Below are 27,887 nucleotides of genomic sequence, written 5' to 3'. Positions count from 1 at the left end.
CCGAAATTAAGGGTAAACACTTGACTTGAGTGTGTGTCAGCCGATAGGAATGGGCATGACACTCAGGTGGCCAAATACATTAGAAGTCTAAGTGATGGGCAGAATAGTCCACCCAACCAAGATGCGAATGATGAACTCCGATAAGCTAAGTCAGGAGCATGAGGGTTGGTCGTTTCCAATTCATGCCCTACAAGCTAGAGGGAAGATTGGGGTGTGACTGACCATTGATTGTTCTTACCCCAATTATTTCAATGGTTGTAGATCATGCTAATTAGTAATTTTTGTACATCATGTAGATTTTAAAAATGTCAACCCAAATGAACTATGCCGCCCTTATCAAAGACCATGTTTTGACCGGCCCTAACTATGTTGACTGGAGGAGGAACATCAAGTTACTCTTGTCTGCGGAAGGTCTAATGTCTGTCCTGGATGAAGATGAGCCTGAATTGCCTAATGAGGAGAACCCTGAATCGAAGCCTGGCTATGAGTTGTTTCGACAGAAAAACTCTAAGGCAAAACTCCTCGTGTTGAGTTCTCTAGAGAAGACCATCACTGATTCGGTCAAGGATCTGTACTTGACCGAGGACATGATGGAGGAGTTGAAGGAGATGTATGGGAGGGAAGAACGTCATGCCCATCATCAACTGGTGACACTCCTCCATGGTACGAAGATGGTTCAAGTTACTCGGATTATTGACCATGTCATGAAACTGAGGAACTTGTTCCTGGATCTGGAGAACCTTGGGACTTCATTCAAGTTGAATTATAAGACGGATGTCATCTTCCACTCATTGCCTCAGGACATCCACGGATCGTTTATTGTCAATTACAATATGAATAAACTTTTCATGGAACTCCCTGAGCTGGGCAACATGTTGCAAGAGGTGGAAGTTGCATTTAAGAAGCAGAAAGTGGAGGTCTTGACTAAACAGGAAAAGTCTTCTTCCTCAAAGCCTAAGGGCAAGAAGAAGAAGAAGAAGGCTAACAAGGGCAAAAACCCTAAGGTTGGCGATAAGGGAATTCTGAAGAACAAGAGTAAGGGCACTTGTTTCTATTGTAAGAAGGACAAACATTGGAAGAAGGAATGTCGTGCTTTCCTGGCTGCTCAGAAAAAGAAGCAGGAGAAACAGGAAGAAGGTATTTCTGAAACCTTGGTCCTTTGTGAGTCTAATTTGTCAGAGGAACCTACTAACACATGGTTGGTGGACTCGGGGTCTACCGCTCATATTTATAACTTATTACAGGGGTTCAAGCTGACAAGAAGACTGAGTAAGGATGAAGTTCGATTGCGAACGGGTACGGGTGCTGAGGCCGCTGTTGGGGCCGTTGGAGATTTTACTTTAGTTTTTTATTATAGTACTTTAGTTTTGAGAGATTGTTTTTATGTTCCTCATTTTAGGAGGAATATTATTTCTGTTAGTAGGCTTGTTATGGATGGTTATACTTTCCTCTTTGGTAATAAATTAATTATTCGATTGAATAATTCTTTTATTGCTTTTGGCCTACTGGATAACGGGTTATATCTCTTAAAACCGGTACTAGAGGTGAATGAGATTTCCAATAATTCTTTAAAAAGAAAATCAGCCTAAGATAATTCTACATACCTTTGGCACTTGAGGTTAGGTCACATTGGAGTAGAAAGGATAAACAGGTTGGTGAAGGATGGGCCTTTGGAATCATTGAAGGTAGAACCTTACCCAACCTGTGAGTCGTGTCTACAAGAAAAAATGACCAAGAAACCCTTCTCTAACAAGGGAAGAAGAGCTGAAGCAGTGTTAGAATTAATACACTTAGATGTATGTGGACCCATCAATGTTCAGGCAAGGTATGGTTACGAATACTTCAAGGAATTTCGAGCGGTATGGTTACGAATACTTCATTGATGACTACTCTCGTTATGGATATATTTACTTGATGCACCGCAAGTCGAAAACCTTTGATAAATTCAAGGAATTTCGAGCGGAGGTTGAAAAATAGTTAGGAAATTGCATCAAGTACCTTCGATCTGATCGAGGAGGAGAGTACTTATCAAATGAGTTCAGGGACTATCTGAAAGAAGCTGGGATCATAACCTAGTTGATAGCCCCGGGAACACCTCAACAGAACGGAGTTTCAGAAAGGAGGAATCGAACCTTGTTAGACATGGTTCGGTCCATGTTGAGTTATTCGGAACTGCAATTGAGTTTTTGGGGTTTCGCACTGGAAACTGCCATCTATATAGTAAACAGGGTACCAACAAAGACTATGACCAGAACACCTTTTGAGCTGTGGTATCAGCGTAAGCCAAGTCTTCAACATCTCAAGGTGTGGGGTTACATAGCGCATGTAAAGAAACAACAGACGGATAAGTTGGAATCCCAAACAGATAGATGCTATTTCTTGGGATACCCTAAGACTACAATAGGCTACTACTTCTATAACCTAATCAGAAAGTCATAGTTAGTAAGCATGCAAATTTTCTTGAGGATGACACGATCTCACTAAGATCAGATCCAGTGGTCATTAAAGAAATTACTGATGACCAAGTACCTTCAGCATCGACAGAGGTTCCAGTTGACGTACCCAGGTGTCTGACTGTTCAGACACAGATCCTTATACTTACGATGAGGCTCTTAAGGACGTTGACTCAGTGAAATGGCAGGAAGCAATAAGCAGTGAAATAGATTCCATGGATTCTAACCATGTCTGGACTCTTAAAAATCTGCCAGTTGGGGTGAAACCCATAGGGTGTAAATGGATCTACAAGAGGAAGAGAGGTGTGGATGGAAAGGTGGAACATTTCAAGGCAAGGCTGGTGGCGAAAGGATACACCCAGAAAGAGGGTGTTGACTATGATGAAACCTTCTCACCTGTAGCGATGATTAAATCCATTCAGATTCTATTGTCGATTGCTGCATACCATGACTATGAGATCTGGCAGATGGATGTGTAGATCGCTTTCCTTAATGGTTATCTTGATGAGGTCATATACATGAATCAGCCAGAGGGTTTTGTCTCTCCAGGAGAGGAAAACAAGGTATGCAGGTTGTTTAGGTCTATTTATGGACTAAAACAAGCTTCCAGATCATGGAACATTTATTTTGATCAAACTATCAAGGATTTTGAGTTTGAACAAAACATCGATGAGCCATGTGTGTATAAGAAAGTCTGTGGGAGTGCCGTCTATTTCCTAGTCCTATATGTGGATGATATATTATTCATTGGGAATGATGTGGAGTTACTTTCATCTGTAAAGATGTGGTTGTCCAAAACATTCTCAATAAAGGATCTGGGTGAGGCCAGCTACATCCTAGGAATTAAGCTTGTGAGAGATCGCAAGAAGAGGATGTTGGGATTATCACAATCCATCTACATTGACAAAGTGCTTGAGAGGTTCAACATGTAGGATTCGAAGAGAGGTAGTGTGCCCCTCAGACATGGAATCGATTTATCTAAGTCATAAAGTCCTCAAACCCTGAGGAAATTAAGACTATGAAGAGAGTTCCTTATGCTTCGGCAGTAGGAAGTCTGATGTATGCCATGTTGTGTACCAGGCCAGATATTTGTCATGCCATAGGGATTATGAGTCGATATCAATCCAATCCAGGATAAGAACATTGGACAGCTGTCAAGGGGATCCTCAAGTACTTTAGGAGGACCAAAGATTACTTCCTTGTTTATGGTTGTGATCAGTTGTCAGTGGTTGGATATACGGATTCGAATTTCCAAATTGACAAGAATGACAGAAAGTCTACCTCTGGGATGGTTTTTATGATTGGTGGGGGTGCATTAATTTGGAGGAGTGCCAAAGAAAAGTCAACAGTCGACTCCACGACAGAAGTTGAGTACTTGGCAGCTAGTGAAGCAGCCAAGTAAGGTGTCTGGCTCAAGAAATTCTTGACAGACCTAGGGGTGGTGCCTGAGCTAGTGGAGTAACCCATACAACTGTTATGTGACAACAGGGGAGCTATAGCACAAGCGAAGGAACCAAGAGCTCATAAGAGGAACAAGCATGTAGAGCGGAAATATCACTTGATCACTGAGATTACTCTGCGTGGCGATATAGCCATAGCTAAGGTTGACACTGCAGATAACCTATCTGACCCCATGACCAAGGCGTTGCCTCCTAGTGTTTTTGAGAAACATGTTGGGAATATGGGGGTGAAGTCCATGGGTGACTGGCACTGATGTACAAAAATCCTTCTATTTGAATAATAAATTCTTGTTTTGATTAGCATGATCAGTTGTTGAGTTCAGTTATTATCCTTAGGTATTCATACCTAAAACTGTTCACCACTAGGGATGGAACTGGACATCCCATCTGGCATGGTGGTCACATTGTGTGTGCTTAGGGAGGTTATTTTCCAAGACACAAATGTGAGTGCACATTTGGTGTGTGCATTGGACTGGATCATTGAGAATTTCACATGTGGTGTACTGTCAGTATAAAGAAAATGAGATTCTCTTAAGTAGTTCATGATTGGTCCCTTGACCTGAGGGGTCCTTATCGACGCATTCATATGTTGAGAGTTTTGGTGTACCAATGATTGATGTCTCTCTCTGACTATATATTGGTGCGCTGGATTCTCAGTGTCTGACTGTATTCGAAAGAGATGTCCAACATGGAACCCACAGCCCATATGTTGGGAATATGTTGAGGAGAGTATCCTATATAGGATTGGACCCAAATCCGGATCCTGTGGCATCTTCAAAATGTTTTTTTTTAAATGTTTTTAGTCATATATAAAACATTATCTATTTTCTTGAACATTTTGTTTGAAATGTTTTCTGTTGGTCCAATCAAGATAATTGAATCTCTCGATCGGTGTATCGGTTCATTGAGGATTGACAGTCTCGTACACATGCCTTAAATTGAACCATGCAACATTGTTCTTGTGGGGGACTAATGCGTGTTTTAACTACTTACCTTGGGCGTAGGTTATTACATCTGCTTAGCATCTTCGATGGCCTTTTCTTAGAAGCTATGTGGTATCCCATTGCGATCCTACCCCTTTCCTTTCGGTTCCATTCATCTACGCGGTAACGATTGATCGTGATTTCCTTTTCATGATCCTCTTGTAAGATTGGATCTTACAGTAGGATGGAGGAGATTGTTAGAAAAAGGAAACCCAATGGAGAGAATATTCATATTCTCTCAAGATTGGATTTTTCTAGCAATCCATGTCTTTCCTAATTTAGAGAAAGATTGCTTGGGAGATAATTGAGTCACTTATAGTAACTCAATATATCTATCCCATATGAGCTTGCAATATGGGGATTTTGTGAGAGAAATATAAATATTCATGAGATCACAAAATCAGAAAAGACAAGGAAACCCAAAAGCAAAAAATCGCAGAGCTCTTCCTCCTAGAAAAATCGTCCTCTCCTTTTCTATTGTTCTCTTGGTGTTTGATCCTAGAGGTGGTCCAAGCTATTGTGTTCTTGGAACTGTGGAGGAGTAAGCTTGACCGTGGTGGGAATGCAAAGCTTGAGTGGTGCGTGGAACGACTGCGAAAGGGCTATCATTGGTTGGAGGTCTTGCACTTGTGAGACTTAGGTAATAATCGATCCCTGCATCATTCTATTTTGAATGACTTCACCATCGATATTGTGATCCTATTTACGCTTCCATTGCGATCGCACTTGCGATGCCTTGGTTGTAACTTTCTAGAAGGGATTTTTGCAAGAGACTATTTACCTTAATTTGTCTTCCCATTAACAGGTGTCTCTTGCTTCTTCAAGGAAAGATTTTTCAAACGGCTCCGCTGTTGCCTTATTAACATATGAGTTCTTCAAACATATTGGTATTGAAGCCAGAGGTGAAAGAGAGAATGATGCAGGCAGATACTTTGTTCTTGCAATGGTTTTCCCTTCTTGTAAGGTTTGAATATCTATAATGTGAATATTTCAGATTTTCTTTCAATTGTATTCCTTTACTGGGTGTCATTATGAGAGAAGTAGCAATTTCTAACATCAATGCAGCAACAAAGAATTTAACTGCACAAGGAACGAGGAGCCAAGGGGTACATGGAATTGTTCATTTCAAGGAAGATAAATAACTCTAATATTCTATAGTTTAAAATGCAATGAAATTTGTAGACATGACAAGGAGAAACCTCTAAATTTTGACAAAGATTTGGAATCTCTTTAATCAAGCTCCCAGTCCTCGAAAGAATTCATTTACTTGCATGATCCTTATGCTAGTGAGAAAGAAGAGAAGGGAATGTTCTTGAAATTATTTTTGGTTTTTCTATTTGAGTCTGATGAGGCATAAAACACCCCTCCTATCTGAGGCTGCCACATGGTCGACCCGACCTCAGTCTGAGAACCGAGTTGGGCCGAGCAGGAGACCGGGCAGACCTCGTCTCCGATAAGTCACCTGACAGAACCAGACTCGAATGAGCTAGCCGGTGGCCGAGGCCGAGCCCCTACAGGTCAGCTATAGACTCCTAGCCGAACTCATGGCCGAGACCAACCTCCCGGGCCGAGCTCCCTTGCCGACCTCCTCTGCCGACCCCCGGAGCCGACCTCCGAGGCCAAGCCCTCTTCCATTGAGACTCCCATAGCACCCCACCGAGGATCTCCGGGCCACGTCAACACATCCCGAGAATCATGGGATAGGGATCGAGCCACGATCCCCGCGCATCACGGAATCGCACTCTACATGGACTCTTACCTTAATAAGAGTCAGACCCCGAAAATAACTCTCCACTCCGCTCTACGCGAGAGAACCTTCCGAAAGAAGGACTCCTACCATACTAGGACTCTGCCAACCGTCTCGTCTCCTCCTCACTCTATAAATACCCAGGTATGGAGTACCATTCAGGATCTGGCTTTTGACCACGCAGTTACGCTGTCGCGTTGGAGCCCTAACTTGCGCATCGGAGAGTCCTAGGCCAGAGCCACACCGGCCCTCTTGTGCTCATTGCTTGGTTTTTGCAGGTTCATCCACGGGCGAACCAAGCACCGGAGGTTTTCACACGCAACAGATTTGGCGCCGTCTGTGGGAACGACATCAGCAAGCATCGTCGTTTCTACCAATTCCAAGAGCAATAACAAAGGTGCACACGAGGTCAGGGCAGCATGGCTCGACTTCCAGCACAGAAGAGCCGTAACCCGTTGTGTAGACGAGGAGATCACCGCCCCCTGAAGCCTCTCGGCAGGGGATAAACAGAAGACCCCCTAGAGCAGGGGGTGCGCAGCCCATCACGGGCACCATTCCCCCACCAGAGAGTGGAAATGGGGGAGGTGCGCTAACCACGGCTGCTGCTAGCCGGGTACAGGCCGGGCCAAGCTTGGACAGGATTGGCCTACCAGCACCGCCACCCTTGTCGGAGAGTTTGGACCCCGAAGCCCCGGTAAATAATCGACAGGTCATGGATTTGTAGCTGCAGATGCTCCACACCAACGAGATGCTGCGCACCTTCATGAACCAGATGGCCCGAGGCGGGCTAATGGGCCAGCCGCGCCCCCGCCAGCTCCGGTGCGCGCAGAGAGAAACTTGCAGCAAAATGGTGGCCGACGTAGAGCCGAACCGAGTCGGGCCGCGTCCTCGCACCTGTCTCGTCAGAAGACTCCGCCTCTGCGCCCTAGTAGAGGCGCTCGGCGGGATGAACAAGAGCATCGCCAAAGCCCGCGAACAGGGTAGGAAATCAAACCAGCCGGCTCGGTAGCGAGGAGGTCGGTATTTTTTGGACGGATCGGAGAGGACGAACAGCCAAGAAGAGTCCGAGAACAAAGGAAAGACCCGGTGGAAAGGTGCACGCCGAGATAAGGAGAAGGATCTGGTCGTACTCCCCGGCGTCAGAGCTCACCTCCCCGAGAAGAACAATAGGGGAGTCCCCGAGGGTCCAACTTCCAGGAAGAAAGAAGAACAAGGAAGGATGGTGAGGACCGAGCTGACCAGAATGGCCGACTACAATGGGACGACCGACCCTATGGACCCCAGGCCGAGGAGCCGATTGACTGAGCACCCGAAATCGAGCTGGAAAAGCGACTACGAGACTTGGCGGAGCAAGTGGAGGGGTTGAAGAAACAAGCGACCCCGAACGCCTTCTCTTTGGTCGGGCGTCACCCTTATCCTCCCGAGATCATGACCGCACCGCTACCGAACGGGTTCAAACCTCCCCCGTTCGACCGATATGATGAGACGACTGACCCGACAGATCACATTAACTACTTTAATGCGATGATGACCATGTATGGGGGAACCGAGATCGTTTCTTGCCGAGCCTTCCCTGCATCCCTCAAGGGCGCAGCGACCTCATGGTTCACCTGGTTGCCGCCGAACTCCATAAAAAGCTTCGCTCAACTCTACCGAGCCTTTGTCACGCGCTTCCAAAGTAGTATGAAACATAAGAAGACAACGGTCAACCTCCTCAGCGTAAAGCAAAGACCCGACGAGTCGATCCGAGCATTCGTCTCCCGCTTCAACAAGGAATCCTTAGACATCAAGGATTTGGATGAGGCCACGGCCCATACGGCTATGAGCAACGGATTGGACGACATGGACCTTATCAAGGACTTGGCCCGAAAGCCGACAAGAAACCTGGTCGAACTCTTGGAGAGGTGCAACGAGTTCGCAAATATGGCCGAGGTCCTCCAAGCCCGGAAGGGCAACGAAGGCTGTACCGACAAGAAAAGGCCGACAATAGACGACCGAAGGGAAGACAAAAGGCCAAGGATGGATCGCCGAGCTGATAGGTAGGATCGAGCGCGGAGCCCCGACTACACGCCATTGAATGCCTCTCGCAAGGAGATCTTGATGGAAATACAAGATGGGGGTACATCCGCCGACCCCGACCGATGCAAGCGGGGTCATCTCGGAATCCCAACAAATATTGCCAGTTCCACAAGGACACCGGTCACGACACCGAAGATTGTTATCAGCTGAAAAGAGAAATCGAAGAGCTGATAAAAGCGGGCCACTTGAAGCGATATGTCAAAGGAGGCCGAGAAGATCGTGGAGGTTGGCGGCCTGATGACCGAGATCAAAGAAGAGCCGAGCCTAGGGCCGAAAACAGGCGAGTTGAACGCAACGATGACAAGGTCCGAGCCGAGAAGAAGGAGGACGGATCCGGGCCGAGCAATGACAAGGGAGCCCCCATATACACTATCCTCGGAGGGCCTGGGCAAGAGACTACCCGAAAGGCTAAGGCAAATGCGCGCTTCGTCGGAGTGGCCGAGATGCCCGCCAAGAAACTAAAGCCGGCAGCGACGATCTCCTTCACCGAAGCCGACCTCGAAGGTATAAGTTTACCTCATGATGATGCTTTAGTGGTGCAGGTAGAAATTGCGAACAGACCCGTCCACCGTGTATTGGTCGATACCGGCGCAGCCGTGGACCTTATGTCACTAGAAGCGTACCGACAATTTGGCTTCGGCGACGAAGCGCTCAAGTCAGAGGGCACCTCGCTTCATGGGTTCTCGGGAGCTACCGCGACCATCAAAGGCTCGATCGACCTGCTGGTCACAATTGGGCAAGCTCCATGCCAGGTGGCGATCCAAGTCAAATTCATGGTGGTACGGTCGGTAGTGGCTTTCAACGCCATACTCGATCGTCCTTCATTGACCGCCCTCCAAGCCATCATCTCCCCGACACACTTAAAGATGAAGTTCCCCACCGAGAACGGTGTCGGCGAGGTCCGAGGTGACCAGAAGAAGGCACGGGAGTGCTACGCTACTTTCGTCAAGCAACACAAGGGTAATGTTCGAGGAATGGCCATGTCCGTCGAGCATCTCCCCGAGGATCAGCGGGATGAGCTTATCGAGAGAAGAGGACGACCCGTAGAAGACCTGACCCCACTTCATCTCAGCGAAGATGACCCGGCCAAGGTGGTCCAGCTCGGATCACTACTAAATGAAGATCAAAGGAATCAGCTTGGAGTTTTCTTAAAAGCGAACGCCGATGTCTTCGCCTAGTCGGCCGCTGACATGTCGGGCATACCCAGGCATATAGCTGAGCACCGACTCCATGTAGATCCGGGTCGAAAACCAATCCGGCAGAAGAGAAGGAACTACGCACTTGATCAAAAAACTGCAATCAAAGAAGAGGTGGAGAAGCTTCGCCGATCAGGATTCATCCGAGAAGAAAAATTCCCGACCTGGTTGGCTAACGTCGTCATGGTCCCTAAACCGAATGAAAAGTGGAGAATGTGTGTCAACTACACCGATCTCAACAAGGCTTGCCCAAAAGATGAGTACCCACTACCTCGGATCGACCTCTTGATCGACGCCACGGCAGGTCACGAGATGCTGAGTTTCATGGACGCATACTCCGGCTACAACCAAATCATGATGCATGAGGAGGACGAGTCGTACACGGCATTCCGAACTGACCAAGAAAATTTCTGCTACAAGGTCATGCCGTTCGGATTGAGGAACGCCGGAGCGACATACCAGCACCTCGTGAACTATATATTCTGCGGGCAGATCGGAAGGAACATGGAAGTCTACGTGGACGACATGTTGGTGAAAAGCTTGAAGGCCGAACACCACTTGGCCGACCTGGAAGAAGCCTTTGGCGTATTGAGGAAGAACCAGATGAAGCTGAATCCCGCTAAGTGTGCATTCGGCGTGACCTCGGGAAAGTTCCTCGGCTTCATGGTCTCTGTCAGAGGCATCGAAGCCAATCCGGCAAAAATTAGAGCCATCCAAGAGATGAGTCCTCCAAGGATGATCCGAGAAGTGCAGAGGCTAAACGGACGTGTGGCGGCGTTGGCGCGATTCATGTCGAGATCGGGCGACAAGTGCCTACCGTTCTTTAAGGCCCTAAAGAATATCCGGAACCCAAAGGACTTCATTTGGTCGGATGAATGTCAGGAAGCTTTTGAAGAGCTGAAGAAATATTTGGAGAACCCGCCTCTTCTTAGCCGACCCGAACCAAAAGAGGAGCTTCAAGTCTACTTAGCCGCTACTCCCGTAGCGGTCAGTGCGGTGTTGATCAAGGAAGAGAGTCGAACTCAAAGGCCGATATACTACATCAGCCATGTTCTTGTCGATGTCGAGACAAGGTATTCCAGGTTCGAGAAGGTAGCATTCGCTCTTGTTACAGCTGCAAGGAAACTAAGGCCGTACTTCCAAGCTCATCCGATCGCAGTACTGACCGACCAGCCACTCAAGAAGATATTGCACAAACCCGACGTTTTGGGACGGCTGATTACCTGGGCGGTTGAGCTAAGTGAATACGATATAAGCTATCATCCGAGGACGGCGATAAAAGGACAAGCCCTTGCTGACTTCATCGCCGAATGCACGTGGCCCGAACAGGAGGTCGGAGAAGAAAGGACAGTCGAAGAGGTCGGGGCTACGGCCGACCTGATTTGGACCATGAATGTCAATGACTCAAGCAACTCCGGAGAAAGCGGGGCCGGCCTAATACTTGTAAGCCCCAAAGGGTTTCTGATCCAATATGCCCTAAGGTTCAAGTTTCCTGCCTCGAACAACGAGGCTGAGTATGAAGCCCTTCTAGCTGGACTTCAAGTCAGCAAAGCTATGGGCATAAAGCGGTTGAAGGTGCGAGGAGATTCCCAACTTGTGGTCAACCAGGTCAACGGAGACTATGAGGCGAAAGACGAAAGGATGATAGAGTACCTGGGCCGAGCCCGAGATCTGATTTCCGAGCTCAAGCACTTTGAGATGACTCGAATACCGAGAAAAGAGAATGCCGCGGCTGACTCCTTGGCCAGGTTGGTCGAGGCCAACCTCCAATATCTGAGCCGGTCAGTATACATAGAAATATTGGAGAAGCCCTCCTTACAAGAAGAAAGCGTAAAGCACATTGAAGAGGATGGGCCGACCTGGTTGGACCCCATTGTCAACTACTTGGAGAATAACCTGCTCCCGGGGAACCGAGACGAAGCAAGGAAGGTCAAGATCTGAGCCTCCAAGTACTCGATGATCGACAGAGTGCTCTACATAAGAGCAATCTCAGCCCCCCTTCTCCGATGCTTGGGACCAAAAGGGGCCGAATATGCATTGACCGAGGTACATGAGGGAATATGCGGGAGTCACATGGGTGGCCGAGCTCTTGCATACAAGATACTTCGGCAAGGATTCTATTGGCCAAGAATGCAAGAAGAGGCCATGAGATACGTGAAGACGTGTGATAAGTGCCAACTGTTGGCGCCAATCCCAAGCCGACCAGCAACAAAGTTAACCTCAATGCTAAGCCCAATCCCAATTGCTATGTGGGGAATGGACATTCTCGGAGATTTCACCCCGGCATCAGGAAACAGAAAGTACGTAGTAGTAGCGATCGATTACTTCACCAAGTGGGTCGAGGCCGAGCCCCTTGCCACCATCACTGAGAAGAACATGGAAAAATTTTTCCGAGATAAGGTCATCTACCGGTTTGGGCTACCAAAAGTTCTCATCACTGATAATGGCACGTAATTCAACAACCCGGCCTTCTGAGAGTTCTGCGAGCACTTCTACATTGACTTCCGACCCATCTCGGTAGCTCATCCACAAGCAAATGGACAAGTAGAAGTGTCCAACCGAACATTACTCACCGGCATTAAGAGAAGGTTAGATGAGGCCAAGGGGAGATGGGTGGAAGAACTCCCAAGCGTCCTATGGGCATATCGGACGACTGTAAGAACTCCAACCGGGGAGAATCCTTTTCGCCTCGCTTATGGGACAGAAGCCCTCGCCCCGATTGAAGTTATGGCTTCATCATACCGAGTGCTCAACTTCGATGAGAAGACCTATGAAGATGGGCTGAGAGCCAACCTTGACTTCCTCGATGAAGTCCGAGAAAAGGCCCTACTCCGGAACGCGGCGTACCAACAGAAGACGGCAAAGTACTATGACTCAAGAGTCAAAGAGCGGCACTTCCGTCAAGGGGACCTTGTTCTCAGAAAACTCAGTGCATCCCAGCCGAGGCAACAAGGAAAATTAGCACCAAATTGGGAAGGCCCGTACATAGTCTCCAAGCAAATTCGCCCTGGCACATATCGCTTGCAGACTCCTGGGGGCAAGAAGGTACCGAGACCTTGGAACTCGGAAAATTTGAAGAAGTTTTTTCAATAATTGAGCATGCGTGTATTCGGCTTTAGTTCCGACATTTGATTCAATAAAGTCTTTCTCCACCACTTAACGTATTTGCAAGCTCCCAAGTCAAAGTCGTAAGATCGGTCGTCATAGACCAGGCCAACCTCAAAGACCGACCCTCATAGGTCGGCAGCAAAGTCGTAAGACCGGTCCTCATAGACCTGGCCGACATCAAAGACCGATCCTCATAGGTCGGCAGCCAAGTCGTAAGACCGACCCTCATAGACCAGGCCGACCTCAAAGACCGACCCTCATAGGTCGGTAGCAAAGTCGTAAGACCGGTCCTCATAGACCTGGCCGACATCAAAGACCGATCCTCATAGGTCGGCAGCCAAGTCGTAAGACCGGCCCTCATAGACCAGGGCGACCTCAAAGACCGACCCTCATAGGTCGGCAGCAAAGTCGTAAGACCGGTCCTCATAGACCTGGCCGACATCAAAGACCGATCCTCATAGGTCGACAGTAAAGTCGTAAGACCGGCCCTCATAGACCTGGCAGACCTCAAAGACCGACCCTCATAGGTCAGCGGCAAAGTCGTAAGACCGGTCCTCATCGGCCTGGCCGACATCAAAGACCGACCCTCATAGGTCGGCAGCCAAGTCGTAAGACCGGTCCTCATAGACCTGGCCGACCTCTCAAGAGCTGACATCCCTATTTGACCGAGCCTAACAAAGTACAAAACTAAGCTAAGGCATTAGGCTCGGCCAGGAAGGATACTCGGCCACGCGTCCGTTTATATGATAGCCTCTCCAATCGGACCGAAGGGAATGCCGAACTAACCAACCAAGGCGAGGATCACATTGACCTTGGACATGGCATGGCCGAAACCGCCGACCACATGAGGCATGGGTAAAAAGGAGACGAGTTCCTAAGCTTGGCTAGCGAAACGACTCGGCAGTTTGGCCACAAATAAAACAGAGTACACAAGGAAAAGAAGGCTAAGGGCGCCGAGTTAAAATACTTAGACAAATTCTGGCAAAAATAAGTTGTTTCATTCATTATAAGCCGACTGATCGGCACGGTTACAAAACGGGCAGTTCGGCCCCAAAAAAAAAAAAAAAAAAATTTACATCTCGGTCTCCTCGGCGGGGGACTTGGAGGCGACCTCGGAAGTGTCCACAGCAATAGGCTCGGTAGCAGGGTCTTGTGGTCCAGCTCCCAGAGGGAAGACGTCGACCGGAGCAGGTGCCTCAAGGGGCAGAGCCTGGGTGACCTCTGCTCCCTCCTCATCTCCCATCTCCCCTGCAAAGGTAGTCGCATCATCATCAAAACGGGAGAGATTGAGATCGGGGTACGCCGCCTTGATCTCGGTCAAAAGCTCAGCTCGGCCTGCCTCAAAACCTTCAGCGTAGGGAGGCTTCCTGATCTCATGGCAGACATCGGCGTACTCCTCCGATTGGAGATAGTCGCTGACTGCCTCGCTCCGAGCCGTGGCCAGATCTTCCTTGGCCCTCTCCTTCACCTCAGCAAGCCGAGCCTGTAGAGCCCGGACCTTCTCTCTCTGCCTGACCACCTCGGCCTGAGAGCTCTCCATTTCAGCCTCAGCAGCGGTGAGCTTCTCTTGAGTCTCCCGACGCCTCTGAACGGCATCCTAGGCATCCTGATAAGCCTTCTTGCACTGGACGTCCAAGGAATAGTTCTCGATCAGGAGCCGCTCAAAGAGGAGCATAGTCTCCACTGCCTTGGCAAAGCCCTACAAAAAAGCATGAGCACAAAAATCAAGACAGACTACACAGATCATATCTAATCAAAAAAGCCGACAAGGAAACTTACCATGTTGAAATCCTGAAATAGAGTGGAGAGGAGCTCAGGGTCAGACAACGCCTCGAGCTTCTCCTTATCGGATGGAAGCTGACCTGCATCCAGCCATTCTTTGGCATGAGCGGTCGACGTCAAAGCCGAGTCCCCTGGGAAGAGGTGCCAGGTCGGCCTCACGGGAACGTTGTTGGCCGAGGCCCTCCCCAGGACATATCGGGAGATGTTGGCGGGCGAAGCCACGAGTGGAAGACCACCACTAGTCAGATTAACCGAGAGCTTTTGAGGCTTGACGTCTCTCGGCGGGCTCTTCTCGCCTTTTCGGCCTTTCCCCTTCCTCGGAGACCCGGCTGGGCCCGTATTCTTCTCGGCCTCAAGGCCGACCACAGCATCCGTTGGCCCCGACATCACGGCCTTACCCTTGGGGGCCTTGGAGGACTCGCCCCGGGGTTTCTTCTCTGCATTTTTCTTCTTTCAATCCGCGATGGTCTCGGCCCGTAGCCGAGTTGTATCCATAGGGGGAATGTGACCGACCACTGCAAGAGGAACCGAGAATGTAAAAAATAAGTCAGAAAAGAAAAAGAAAATCAAGTAGAGGGGTCATCTCGGACAACGGAGACGGGCTCGGCTCGGGCTCCTACCAGGGGTCATATGCCACCTCTGAAGAAACCCCTCGTCCTGAAGCTGGAGGACATCGAAGGGCGGACGCTGAAGGATTAGGTCCAGCGATGTCATCTCGATCTCGGTCAGGGGTAGTACCCTATTGACGTAGTTCAGGTTCATCTCCTTCCACTCGGTTCGGAGAGGGCTGTTAGGAATGGAAGCGAAGAAAAAACGAGGCTTCCAATACTTATTGAACGTCGGCGTACCGACCAGAAATTTGTGGCCGCCCAGAGCCCCACTCTTCCCCGATCGACGGCAGAAGTAGTACCACCCCTTCTCGGGAGATTTCTTCAAGAAGAAGAGCCGAGAAAAAAGTGCCACGCTCGCACCTCGGCCCATCTCGCCAAACAAGGCGTAGAAGCCGTACACGGCCAGCCAAGAGTTCAGCACCAGCTGGCCATGAGACAGGTGGAAGTGGTCCAAGATCTGGTCCACCAGGCCGAGAACGGGGAGCTTGAATGCATACTTGAAGGGGGTCTCGTACAGAGCCACCTCGCCGGGTCTGATGAAGCAGGCCATCTCACCGGGGTTAGGAACTCCGAGCTGAATGTCCTCGGGGATGGCATAGGTCGTCCTCAGATAGTCGAGGTCAGCCTCCGTGATCGTGCTCGGAACGGTGCTGACACTGCCTTCCTCGGGCTCAGGGGCTTTAGCAGACGAGCTGACCGAGCCAACCCCCACCTCGGACGAATCTCCCTCACTTGATTCCTCATCGGATGAGGACGACCCAGAGTTCTCGGCTCGGTCTGCGGCGATGGATTGGGCCGCGTGGTCAGACTCCAGGAGTAACAGAGGCTCGGCCACCTCGGCCTGACGAAGCTCCACTACATCGGGCTCATCCGAGGTCGAGCCCAACAGGTCTATGGTGGGAGAACGAGCGGGGAGCTCTCGGCTCGGACTCGCGCCCTCTGCCGCCCTGGCGAGCAGCTCGCCCATAGGACTACTACCAACTGACATACTGGGCGGAGAAGACTTACTGATTGAAGAAGAGATGAGCGCGAACGAAGCAACGGCCGAGTCGATCGCGAGCAAGTAAACGCCGAGATCTACCGAGCTGAAGGATCCAAGCTTGCCGAGAAGTCAATAACTTAAAGCAGTGAGGAATGAATAGTTAGGAGTCGCCTATTTATAATCCTTGGGTTTTACTGATCCTACGGTCGACCAGAGCTCGGCATGATTCAACGGCCCAGATCAAAGGACGTTTCGAATTCCCGAGCCTGCCATAATGGCTCTGCTGACATGGCACTGAAACCCAACCGTCAGATCGTGCAACGTTAAATCCGCAGCAATAAATAAGCTCGGCTCAACCTCAACAATCTTCCAGACAAGCAGACCAGGAAACTTTACTCATCAGTGCCAAGCCGACCCCTGATGAGTGGGGGGGCCTGTGATGAGGCATAAAACACCCCTCCTATCTGAGGCTACCACATGGCCGACCCGACCTCAGTCCGAGAACCGAGTTGGGCCGAGCAGGAGACTGGGCCGACCTCATCTCCGATAAGTCACCTGACAGAACCAGACTTGAACGAGCTAGACGGTGGCCGAGGCCGAGCCCCTACAGGTCAGCCATAGACTCCTAGCCGAACTCATGGCCGAGACCAACCTCCCGGGCCGAGCTCCCTTGCCGACCTCCTCTGCCGACCCCCGGAGCCGACCTCCGAGGCCGAGCCCTCTTCCATTGAGACTCCCATAGCACCCCACCGAGGATCTCCGGGCCACGTCAACACATCCCGAGAATCATGGGATAGGGATCGAGCCACGATCCCCGCGCATCATGGAATCGCACTCTACATGGACTCTTACCTTAATAAGAGTCCGACCCCGAAAATAACTCTCCACTCCGCTCTACGCGAGAGAACCTTCCGAAAGAAGGACTCCTACCATACTAGGACTCTGCCAACCGTCTCGTCTCCTCCTCACTCTATAAATACCCAGGTATGGAGTACCATTCAGGATCTGGCTTTTGACCACGCAGTTACGCTGTCGCGTTGGAGACCTGACTTGAGCATCGGAGAGTCCTAGGCCGGAGCCACTCCGGCCCTCTTGTGCTCATTGCTTGGTTTTTGCAGGTTCATCCACGGGCGAACCAAGCACCGGAGGTTTTCACACGCAACAGAGTCAAACAGCTTTGTGTATTTCAGGAATCTTCCTTTCCCTACTATTTATGCCTTTTCTTTTTCAAAGGTTATTAATTTCATTGGAAACTATTTTGCATATTCTTTTTCAAGGCTTTCTGATTCTTTTGACAGGGTTGTGCTAGTTAAAGTAATATAAAAAAAAATCCTCTCGGAGTTTTCAGCTTTACATTGTCTTGCTTCTTACATTTTAATAGGTTTTGAAGAATGGAGTACGATTATCATGGAGCCTTTCATGCATGATGGGTTTCCCTTCTTTGGACAGGATCATATTTATCTCCTCTATTCAAACTCTGTCTGTAGCTGGGCTTCTAAATAACTTCCCTAACTCAATTACTAATGCAGTATGTCCTCTCACACTCAGCATATGCAAGGACTTGCGGTTACAACTGATTTCATCAATGGATGTTTCATCAATTAAACATGACAATTTGTCCTGCAGTATCCGTCCAGCTGAGATTTACCAGGATCACTTTGAAAATGAGAAGGTTTCATCTCCAAAGACGCCATCCATGTACAAGCCAACGCTTGATTCTCCTATTAGTGGTCTGCTACATTCGGGAAGACGCGAAGACTCTCTGCCGAATATACATTGTTTAAATGTGAAATCTTTGGGTAAATTTGATATAAAATTAGCATTAGGTGATGAAAAAATGAAGGAACTTTGGCAAAATTGTGCTGTTCACTGGCTACGTACTCGCATTTTACTCCCGGGTAATATTGTGACAATCCCAATATTTCCAGATACTTTTGTTTTCCGTGTGGAAGGTGCAAATGAATCAGAATGCACTAATAAGAAGTTGATAGATGAAGGAAAGGATTTGATTTATCGAACTCGTACATTGATGGACCATATAAAAGAAGCCTTTTTGGTGGATCATGAAACAAAAGTACATATCTTTTCATCATTAACTTCTGAAACGGAGACTGTAGAGAAAAGAGGTTACCCACAGGAGGACCTTGAGCATAAAGACTTAAGGACGAAAATGACAAGTGGTGTTCCACAATTGGGTGGTCTATCTAAAGAATTTGCTCTGTTGAAGGAAATCATTATCTCCTCTTCAGAGAAGGACAGTGTGTCAAGGTTTTCTTATGTCATCTTTTATTATGATTTGCTTCATAAATTATAATATTTTGTTTACTTATACTGTTGCCGTCTAATTTTGTGGATTATCATGACCTACTACGTTACATCATTGTATTGGTAAAATATTTGTAACTATCAAATGTTAATCCATGATGAATGCCATTTAGTTTCTGCTGCTCCAGTTTCTGATAAGGCCCATTTATGTCAATTAAATCAAAGAAGGCTTATGGAATTTATTTGCCTTCCCACAAGAGGGCAGGTGGTTATTTTAGTTGCTGGGAAGCCAAGTGAAGGTGGGTTTATAAGCCACACATTTGGATGGGTTGTGTTATGTGTTGCGTGTGAAAACCTCCGGTACTTGGTTCGCCCGTGGATGAACCTGCAAAAACCAAGCAATGAGCGCAAGAGGGCCGGTGTGGCTCCGGCCTAGGACTCTCCGATGCTCAAGTCAGGTCTTCAACGCGACAACGTAACTGCGTAGTAAAAAGCAAGATGTGGAATAGAGCTCCATACCTGGATATTTATAGAGTAAGGAGGAGATGAGACGGTTGGGAGAGTCCTAGTATGGTAGGAGTCCTTCTTTCGGAAGGTTCTCTCGCGTAGAGCGGAGTGGAGAGTTATTTTCGGGGTCGGACTCTTATTAAGGTAAGAGTCCATGTAGAGTGTGATTCTGTGTTGTGCTGGGATCGTGGCTCGGTCCTTATCCCGTGATTCTCGAGATGTGCTGACGTGGCCCAGAGATCCCCGGTGGGGTGCCATGGGAGCCTCCATGGAGGAGGGCTCGGCCTACGAGGTCGGCCCATGGGGTCGGCCATGGAGGTCGGCCCGAGAGGAGGTTGGTCTCGGCCATGAGGTCGGCTAGGAGTCACTGGCTGACCCGTATAATCTCGGCCTCAGTCACCGGCCAGCTCGCTCAAAATAGGCTTTGTCAGGTGACTTATCGGATATGGGGTCGGCCCAATTTCCTGCTCGGCCCAACTCGGTTCTCGGATTGAGGTCGGGTCGGCCACGTGGCAGCCTCTGATAGGTGGGGTGTTTTATGCCTCATCACAGGCCCCCCCACTCATCAGGTGTCGGCTCGGTGCTGATGAGTGAAATTCCCCGGGGCGCTTGTCGGGAAGATTCTTGCGGTTGGGCCGAGATTATTTATTGCTCCGGATTTGATGCTGCACGATCTGACGGTTGGGCGTCAGTGTCACGTCAGCAGTCATTATGGCGGGCTCGGGAATTTGAAACGTCCTTTGATCTGGGCCGTTGGATTATGTTGAGCTCTGGTCGACCGTTGGATCAGTAGGACCCAAGGATTATAAATAGGTGACTCCTAACTATTCATTCTTCACTGCTTTAAGTTATTGACTTCTCGGCAAGTTTGGATCCGTCACCTTGGTAGATCTCGTCGCTTGCTTGCTATGACTTCTCGGCAAGTTTGGATCCGTCAACCCGGTAGATCTCGTCGCTTGCTTGCCCGCTATCGACTCGGCCTAAGCTTCGTTCGTGATCAACTCGGCTGTCGTTTCATTCCCGCTCAGCTCTTCTTCAACCAGTAAGTCTTCTCCGCCCAGCATGTCAGTTTGTAGTAGTCCTATGGGCGAACTGCTCGCCAGGGCGGCAGAGGGCACGAGTCCGAGCCGAGAACTCCCCATTCGCTCTCCCACCATAGACCTGTTGGGCTCGACATCAGATGAGCCCGACGTAGTGGAGCTTCGTCAGGCCGAGGTGGCCGAGCCCCCGTTACCCATGGAGTCTGACCACGCGGCCCAATCCACGGCTGCAGTCCGGGCCGAGAACTCCGGGTCGTCCTCATCCGATGAAGAGTCAAGTGAGGAAGATTCGTTCGAGGTGGGGGCTGGCTCGGTCAGCTCGTCTACCGACGCCCCTGAGCCCGAGGAAGGCAGTGTCGGCACTGTTCCTAGCACGATCACGGAGGCCGACCTCGACTATCTGAGGACGACCTACGCCATCCCCGAGGACATTCAGCTCCGAGTTCCTAATCCCGGGGAGATGGCCTGCTTCATCAGGCCCGGCGAGGTGGCTCTGTACGAGACGCCCTTCAAGTACGGGTTTCGGCTCCCCGTTCTCAGCCTGGTGGACCAGATCTTGGACCACTTCCACCTATCCCCTGGTCAGCTGGTGCCGAACTCTTGGCTGGCCGTGTATGGCTTCTACTCTTTGTTCTGCGAGATGGGCCGAGGTGCGAGCGTGGCGCTTTTTTCTCGGCTCTTCTTCCTGAAGAAGTCTCCCGAGAAGGGCTGGTACTACTTCTGCCGCCGATCCGGGAAGAGTGCGGCTCTAGGCGGCCACAAATTTTTGGTCGGCATGCCGACCTTCAACAAGTATTGGAAGCCTCGCTTTTTCTTCGCTTCCATTCCCAACAGCCCTCTCCGAACCGAGTGGAAGGAGATGAACCTGAATTACGTCAATAGGGTACTACCCCTGACCGAGAACGAGATGACCTCGCTCGAACTGATCCCCCGGCGTCCGCCCTTCGATGTCCTCCAGCTTTAGGACGAGGGGTTTCTCCAGAGTTGGCATATGACCCCGAGTAGGAGCCCTTGCCGAGCCTGTCTTTGTTGTCCGAGCTGACCTCTTTACTTAGCTTTCTTTTCTTGTTCTGACTCATTTTTTGTGTTTTCGATTTCTCTTGCAGTGGTCGGCCATATTCCTCCTATGGACACAGCTCGGCTACGGGCCGAGATCATCGCAGACAGGAAGAAGAAAAATTCAGAGAAGAAACCCCGGGGCGAGTCCTCCAAGGCCTCCAAGGGAAAGGGGGTGATGCCGGGACCATCGGATGCGGTGGTCGGCCTGGAGGCCGAGAAGAACACGGGTCAGGCCGTGTCTCCGAGGAAGGGGAAAGGCCGAAAAGGCGAGAGGAGCCCGCCGAGAGACATTAAACGCCAAAAGCTCTCGGTTAACCTGACAAGTGGCGGCCTTCCGCCCGTGGCCTCCCCCACCAACATCTCCCGATACGTCCTGGGGAGGGCTTCGGCCAACAACGTCCCTGTGAGGCCGACCTGGCGCCTCTTCCCGGGGGACTCGGCCTTGACGTCGGCCGCTCACGCCAAGGAGTGGCTGGATGCCAGTCGGCTCCCAGCCGACAAGGAGAAGCTGGAGGCGCTGTCCGACCCCGAGCTCCTCTCCACCCTATTTCAAGACTTCAATATGGTAAGTTTCCTTGTCGGCTCTTGCCTATGATCTGATATGTGTAGTTTATCCTGATTCTTTGTTCTCATGCTTTTTTGTAGGGGTTCGCCAAAGCAGTGGAGACCATGCTCCGCTTCGAGCGGCTCCTGACCGAGAACTATTCCTTGGACGTCCAGTGCAAGAAGGCTTATCAGGACGCCCAGGATGCCGTTCAGAGGCGTCGGGAGACCCAAGAGAAGCTCACCGCTGCTGAGGCCGAAGTGGAGAGCTCTCAGGCCGAGGTGGCCAGGCAGAGAGAGAGGGTCCGGGCTCTGCAGGCTCGGCTCGCCGAGGTGAAGGAGAAGGCCAAGGAAGATCTGGCCACGGCTCGGAGCGCGGCGATTAGCGACTATCTCCACTCGGAGGAGTACGCCAATATCTGCCACGAGATCAGGAAGCTTCCCTTCGCCAAAGGTTTTGAAGCTGGCCGAGCTGAGCTTTTTGCCGAGATCAAGGCCGCGTATCCTGATCTCAATCTCTCCCGCTTTGACGATGATGCGACTACTTTTGCAGGGGAGATGGGAGATGAGGAGGGAGCCGAGGTCACCCAAGCTCAGCCCCTGGAGGCACCTGCTTCAGCCGACGTCGTCCCTCTGGGAGCTGGTCCTCAAGATCCTGCTGCCGAGCCCAACACCGTGGATGCCTCCGAGGGTGCCTCCAAGTCCCACGCCGAGGAGGCTGAGATGTAAAATTTTCTTTTTTTTTTTTTTTTTTTTGAATGGGTGGGGCCGAGCTGCCCCTTTTGTAACCGTGCCGATCAGTCGGCTTTCAATGAATAAAACAACTTATTTTTGTCAAAATTTGTCTAAGTATTTGAACTCGGCGCCCTCAATATTCTTTTCCTTGCGTATTCTATTTTGTTTGTGGCCGAGCTGCCGAGTTGTTTCCCTAGCCGAGCTTAGGAACTCGTCTCTTTTTTATCCATGTTCCACGTTGTCGGCGGTTTCGGCCATGCAACGCCGAGGTCAATGTGATCCTCACCTTAGTTGTTTAATTCGCCTTTTCCTTCGATCCAATTGGAGAGGCTATCATATACGCGGACGCATGGCCGAATATCCTTCCTGGCCGAGCCCAATGCCTTAGCTTAGTTTTGTACTTCGTTAGGCTCGGCCAAATAAGAATGGCGGCCCTTGAGATGTCGGCCATGTCTATTTGGACAGGTCTTACGACCCGGCTGACAACCTATGAGGGTCGGTCTTTGATGTCGGCCGGGTCTATGAGGACCGGTCTTATGACTTGGCTGCCGACCTATGAGGGTCGGCCTTTGATGTCGGCCGGGTCTATGAGGACCGGTCTTATGACTTGGCTGCCGACCTATGAGGGTCGGTCTTTGATGTCGGCCTGGTCTATGAGGACCGGTCTTATGACTTCGCTGCCGACCTATGAGGGTCGGTCTTTGATGTCGGCCTGGTCTATGAGGACCGGTCTTATGACTTGGCTGCCGACCTATGAGGGTCGGCCTTTGATGTCGGCCTGGTCTATGAGGACCGGTCTTATGACTTCGACTTGGGAGCTTGCCAATACGTTGAGTGTTGGAGGAAAAACTTTATTGAATCAAATGTCGGAACTGAAACCGAATACAAGCATGTTGAATTATTGAAAAAACTTTTTCAAATTTTCCGAGTTCCAAGGTCTCGGTACCTTCTTGCCCCCCGGAGTCTGCAAGCGATATGTGCCAGGGCGAATTTGCTTGGAGACTATGTACGGGCCTTCCCAGTTGGGTGCTAATTTTCCTTGTTGCCTCGGCTGGGATGCGCTGAGTTTTCTGAGAACAAGGTCCCCTTGACGAAAATGCCGTTCTTTGACTCTTGAATCATAGTAGCTTGCCGTCCTCTGTTGGTATGCCGCGTTTCGGAGTAGGGCATTTTCTCGGACTTCATCGAGGAAGTCCAAATTGGCTCGCAGCCCATCTTCATAGGTCTTCTCATCGAAGTTGAGCACTCGGTATGATGAAGCCATAACTTCAACCGGTGCGAGGGCTTCGGTCCCATAAGCGAGGCGAAATGGACTCTCCCCGGTTGGAGTTCTTACAGTTGTCCGATATGCCCATAGGACGCTTGGGAGTTCTTCCACCCATCTCCCCTTAGCCTCATCCAACCTCCTTTTAATGCCAGCAAGTAATGTTCGGTTGGACACTTCTACTTGTCCGTTTGCTTATGGGTGAGCTACCGAGATGGGTCGGAAGTCAATGTGGAAGTGCTCGCAGAATTCTCGGAAGGCCGGGTTGTTGAATTGCGCGCCATTATCAGTGATGAGAACTTTCGGTAGCCCGAACCTGTAGATGACCTTATCTCGGAAGAATTTTTCCATGTTCTTCTCAGTGATGGTGGCAAGGGGCTCGGCCTCGACCCACTTGGTGAAGTAATCGATCGCCACTACTACGTATTTTCTGTCTCCCGATGCCGGGGTGAAATCTCCAAGAATGTCCATTCCCCACATAGCGAATGGGATTGGGCTCAGCATTGAGGTTAATTTTGTTGCTGGTCGGCTTGGGATTGGCGCGAACAGTTGGCACTTCTCACACGTCTTCACGTATCTCATGGCCTCTTCTTGCATTCTTGGCCAATAGAATCCTTGCCGAAGTATCTTGTATGCAAGAGCTCGGCCACCCATGTGACTCCCGCATATTCCCTCATGCACCTCGGCTAAAGCATACTCGGCCCCCTTCGGTCCCAGACATCGGAGAAGAGGGGCCGAGATTGCCCTTTTGTAGAGTACTCCGTCGATCATCGAGTACTTAGAAGATCGGATCTTGACCTTCCTTGCTTCGTCTCGATTCCCCGGGAGCAGGTCATTTTCCAAGTAGTTGACAATGGGGTCCAACCAGGTCGGCCCATCCTCTTCAATGTGCTTTATGCTTTCGTCTTGTAAGGATGGCTTTTCCAATATTTCTATGTATACGGACCGGCTCAGATATTGGAGGTCGGCCTCGGCCAACCTAGATAAGGAGTCCGCCGCGGCATTCTCTTCTCTCGGTATTCGAGTCATCTCGAAGTGTTCGAGCTCGGAGATCAGATCTCGGGCTCGACCCAAGTATGCTATCATCCTTTCGTCTTTTGCCTCGTAGTCTCCGTTGACCTGGTTGACCACGAGTTGGGAGTCTCCTCGCACCTTCAACCGCTTTATGCCCATAGCTTTGCTGACTCGAAGTCCAGCTAGAAGGGCTTCATACTCGGCCTCATTGTTTGAAGCGGGAAACTTGAACCTTAGGGCATATTGGACCAGAAAGCCTTCGGGGCTTACAAGAATTAGGCCGGCCCCGCTTCCTCCGAAATTGCTTGAGCCGTCAACATTCATTGTCCAAATCGGGTCGGCCGTAGCCCCGACCTCTTGGACTGCCTTTTCTTCTCCAACCTCATGTTCGGGCCCCGTGCATTCAGCAATGAAGTCGGCCAGGGCTTGTCCTTTTATCGCCGTCCTCGGTCGATAGCTTATATCGTATTCACTTAACTCAACTGCCCAGGAAATCAGCCATCCCGAAACATCGGGTTTGTGTAATATCTTTTTGAGTGGCTGGTCGGTCAGTACCATGATCGGATGAGCTTGAAAGTACGGCCTTAGTTTCCTTGCAGCCGTGATTAGGGCAAATGCTACTTTCTCGAACCCGGAATACCTTGTCTCGGCATCAACAAGAACGTGGCTGACATAGTATATCGGCCTTTGAGTTCGACTCTCTTCCCTGATCAACACCGCACTGACCGCTACGGGAGTGGCGGCTAAGTAGACTTGAAGCTCCTCTTTTGGTTCAGGTCGGCTGAGAAGAGGTGGGTTCTCCAAATATTTCTTCAGCTCTTCAAAAGCTTCTTGGCATTCGGATGACCAGATAAAATCTTTTGGGTTCCGGATATTCTTTAGGGCCTTAAAAAACGGTAGGCACTTGTCGCCCGATCTCGACATGAATCGCGCCAACGCCGCCCCACGTCCGTTTAGCCTTTGTACTTCTCGGATCGTCCTTGGAGGACTCATCTCTTGGATTGCTCTAATTTTTGCCGGGTTGGCTTCGATGCCTCTGACAGAGACCATGAAGCCGAGGAACTTTCCCGAGGTCACGCCGAATGCACACTTGGCGGGATTCAGCTTCATCTGGTTCTTCCTCAATACGCCGAAGGCTTCTTCCAGGTCGGCCAAGTGGTACTCGGCCTTCAAACTTTTCACCAACATGTCGTCAACGTAGACTTCCATGTTGTTTCCGATCTGCTCGCGGAATATATAGTTCACGAGGCGCTGGTATGTCGCTCCGGCGTTCTTCAATCCGAACGGCATGACCTTGTAGCAGAAATTCTCTTGGTCAGTTCGGAAGGCCGTGTACGACTCGTCCTCCTCATGCATCATGATTTGGTTGTACCCGGAGTACGCATCCATGAAACTCAGCAACTCGTGACCTGCCGTGGCGTCGATCAAGAGGTCGATCCGAGGTAATGGGTACTCATCTTTTGGGCAGGCCTTGTTGAGGTCGGTGTAGTCGACACACATTCTCCACTTCCCGTTCGGTTTAGGGACCATGACGACGTTAGCCAACCAGGTCGGGAATTTCTCTTCTCGGATGAATCCTGATCGGCGAAGCTTCTCTACCTCTTTGATTGCAGTTTGCCGATCAAGTGCGTAGTTTCTTCTCTTCTGCCGGATTGGTTTCCGACCCGAATCCACATGGAGTCGGTGCTCAGCTATATGTCTGGGTATGCCCGACATGTCAGCGGCCGACCAGGCGAAGACATCGGCGTTCGCTTTTAAGAAAACTCCGAGCCGCCTTCTTTGATCTTTATTTAGTAGTGATCCGAGCTGGACCACCTTGGTTGGGTCATCTTCGCTGAGATGAAGTGGGATCAAGTCTTCCACGGGTCGCCCTCTTCTCTCGATAAGCTCATCCCGCTGATCCTCGGGGAGATGTTCGACGCACATGGCCATTCCTCGAACATTACCCTTGTTTTGCTTGACGAAGGTCGCGTAGCACTCTCGTGCCTTCTTTTGGTCGCCTCGGACCTCGCCGACACCGTTCTCGGTGGGGAACTTCATCTTCAAGTGAGTCGGGGAGATGATGGCCTGGAGGGCGGTCAATGACGGATGGCCGAGTATGGCGTTGAAAGCCACTACCGACCGTACCACCATGAATTTGACTGGGATCGTCGCCTGGCAGGGAGCTTGCCCAATTGTGACTAGTAGATCGATCGAGCCCTTGATAGTCGCGGCCGCTCCCGAGAACCCGTGAAGCGAGGTTCCTTCGGGCTTAAGCGCTTCATCGCCGAAGCCGAATTATCGGTACGCTTCCAATGACATAAGGTCCACGGATGCGCCGGTATCGACCAATACACGGTGTACGGGTCTGTTCGCAATTTCTACCTGCACCACTAAAGCATCGTCATGAGGTAAACTTATACCTTCGAGGTCGGCTTCCGTGAAGGAAATCGTCACCGCCGGCTTGAGTTTCTTGGCGGGCATCTCGGCTACTCCGACGAAGCGAGCGTTTGCCTTAGCCTTTCGAGTACCCTCTTGCCCGGGCCCCCCGAGGATAGTGTATATGGGGGCTCCCTTGTCATTGCTCGGCCCGGATCCGTTCTCCTTCTTCTCGGCTCGGACCTTGTCATCGTCTCTTTCAACTCGCCTGGTTTCGGCCTTAGGCTTGGCTCTTCTTTGATCTCGGTCATCCGGCCGCCGACCTCCACGATCTTCTCGGCCTCCTTTGACATATCTCTTCAAGTGGCCCACTTTTATCAGCTCTTCGATTTCTCTTTTCAGCTGATAACAATCTTCGGTGTCGTGACCGATGTCCTTATGGAATTGGCAATACTTTTTGGGATTCCGAGATGACCCCGCTTGCATCGGTCGGGGTCGGCGGATGTACCCCCCATCTTGTATTTGCATCAGGATCTCCTTGCGAGATGCATTCAATGGCGTGTAGTCGGGGCTCCGAGCTCGACCCGACCTGTCAGCCCGGCGATCCGTCTTTGGCCTTTTGTCTTCTCTTTGGTCGTCTGTTGTCGGCCTTTTCTTGTCGGTACGACCTTCGTTGCCCTTCCGGGCTTGGAGGACCTCGG

At 50.3% G+C, this 27,887-nt stretch overlaps 2 protein-coding genes across 3 annotated transcripts; both read left to right on the top strand.

Moving 5' to 3' along the window:
* Positions 1-305: 305 nt before the first annotated feature.
* LOC122643469 lies at positions 306-2,633 on the top strand. Its single transcript, XM_043837087.1, has 2 exons — positions 306-917; positions 2,430-2,633. Exons 1-2 carry the CDS (start codon positions 306-308, stop codon positions 2,631-2,633), a joined length of 816 nt encoding a protein of 271 aa, XP_043693022.1.
* A 3,054-nt stretch (positions 2,634-5,687) lies between these two features.
* LOC122642913 (calmodulin-interacting protein 111-like) lies at positions 5,688-18,983 on the top strand. Of its 2 annotated transcripts, none has more exons than XM_043836527.1 (2): positions 5,688-5,855; positions 17,783-18,983. In XM_043836527.1, exons 1-2 carry the CDS (start codon positions 5,763-5,765, stop codon positions 18,713-18,715), a joined length of 1,026 nt encoding a protein of 341 aa, XP_043692462.1. In that variant the 5' UTR covers positions 5,688-5,762; the 3' UTR covers positions 18,716-18,983. The 2 variants fall into 2 exon arrangements, with proteins under 2 accessions (XP_043692462.1, XP_043692463.1); XM_043836528.1 differs by having other exon boundaries at positions 5,688-5,860; positions 17,783-18,980.
* Positions 18,984-27,887: the final 8,904 nt, after the last annotated feature.

The sequence above is a fragment of the Telopea speciosissima genome, chromosome 10 (genome assembly GCF_018873765.1).
Source record: "Telopea speciosissima isolate NSW1024214 ecotype Mountain lineage chromosome 10, Tspe_v1, whole genome shotgun sequence".
Lineage (NCBI taxonomy): Eukaryota > Viridiplantae > Streptophyta > Magnoliopsida > Proteales > Proteaceae > Telopea > Telopea speciosissima.
Note: the sequence above shows the minus strand (reverse complement) of the source record. Positions and strands in the feature narration are given on the sequence as shown.

What these genes read in the sequence shown, in the direction of transcription:
- LOC122643469 (XM_043837087.1), top strand. Translation starts at nt 306, where the DNA reads ATGTCAACCCAAATGAACTATGCCGCCCTTATCAAAGACCATGTTTTG. An exon ending in TTAAGAAGCAGAAAGTGGAG is followed by an intron (nt 918 to 2,429) that starts GTCTTGACTAAA and finishes TAACCTAATCAG; the next exon opens with AAAGTCATAGTTAGTAAGCA.
- LOC122642913 (XM_043836527.1), top strand. Translation starts at nt 5,763, where the DNA reads ATGAGTTCTTCAAACATATTGGTATTGAAGCCAGAGGTGAAAGAGAGA. An exon ending in TGCAATGGTTTTCCCTTCTT is followed by an intron (nt 5,856 to 17,782) that starts GTAAGGTTTGAA and finishes ACATTTTAATAG; the next exon opens with GTTTTGAAGAATGGAGTACG.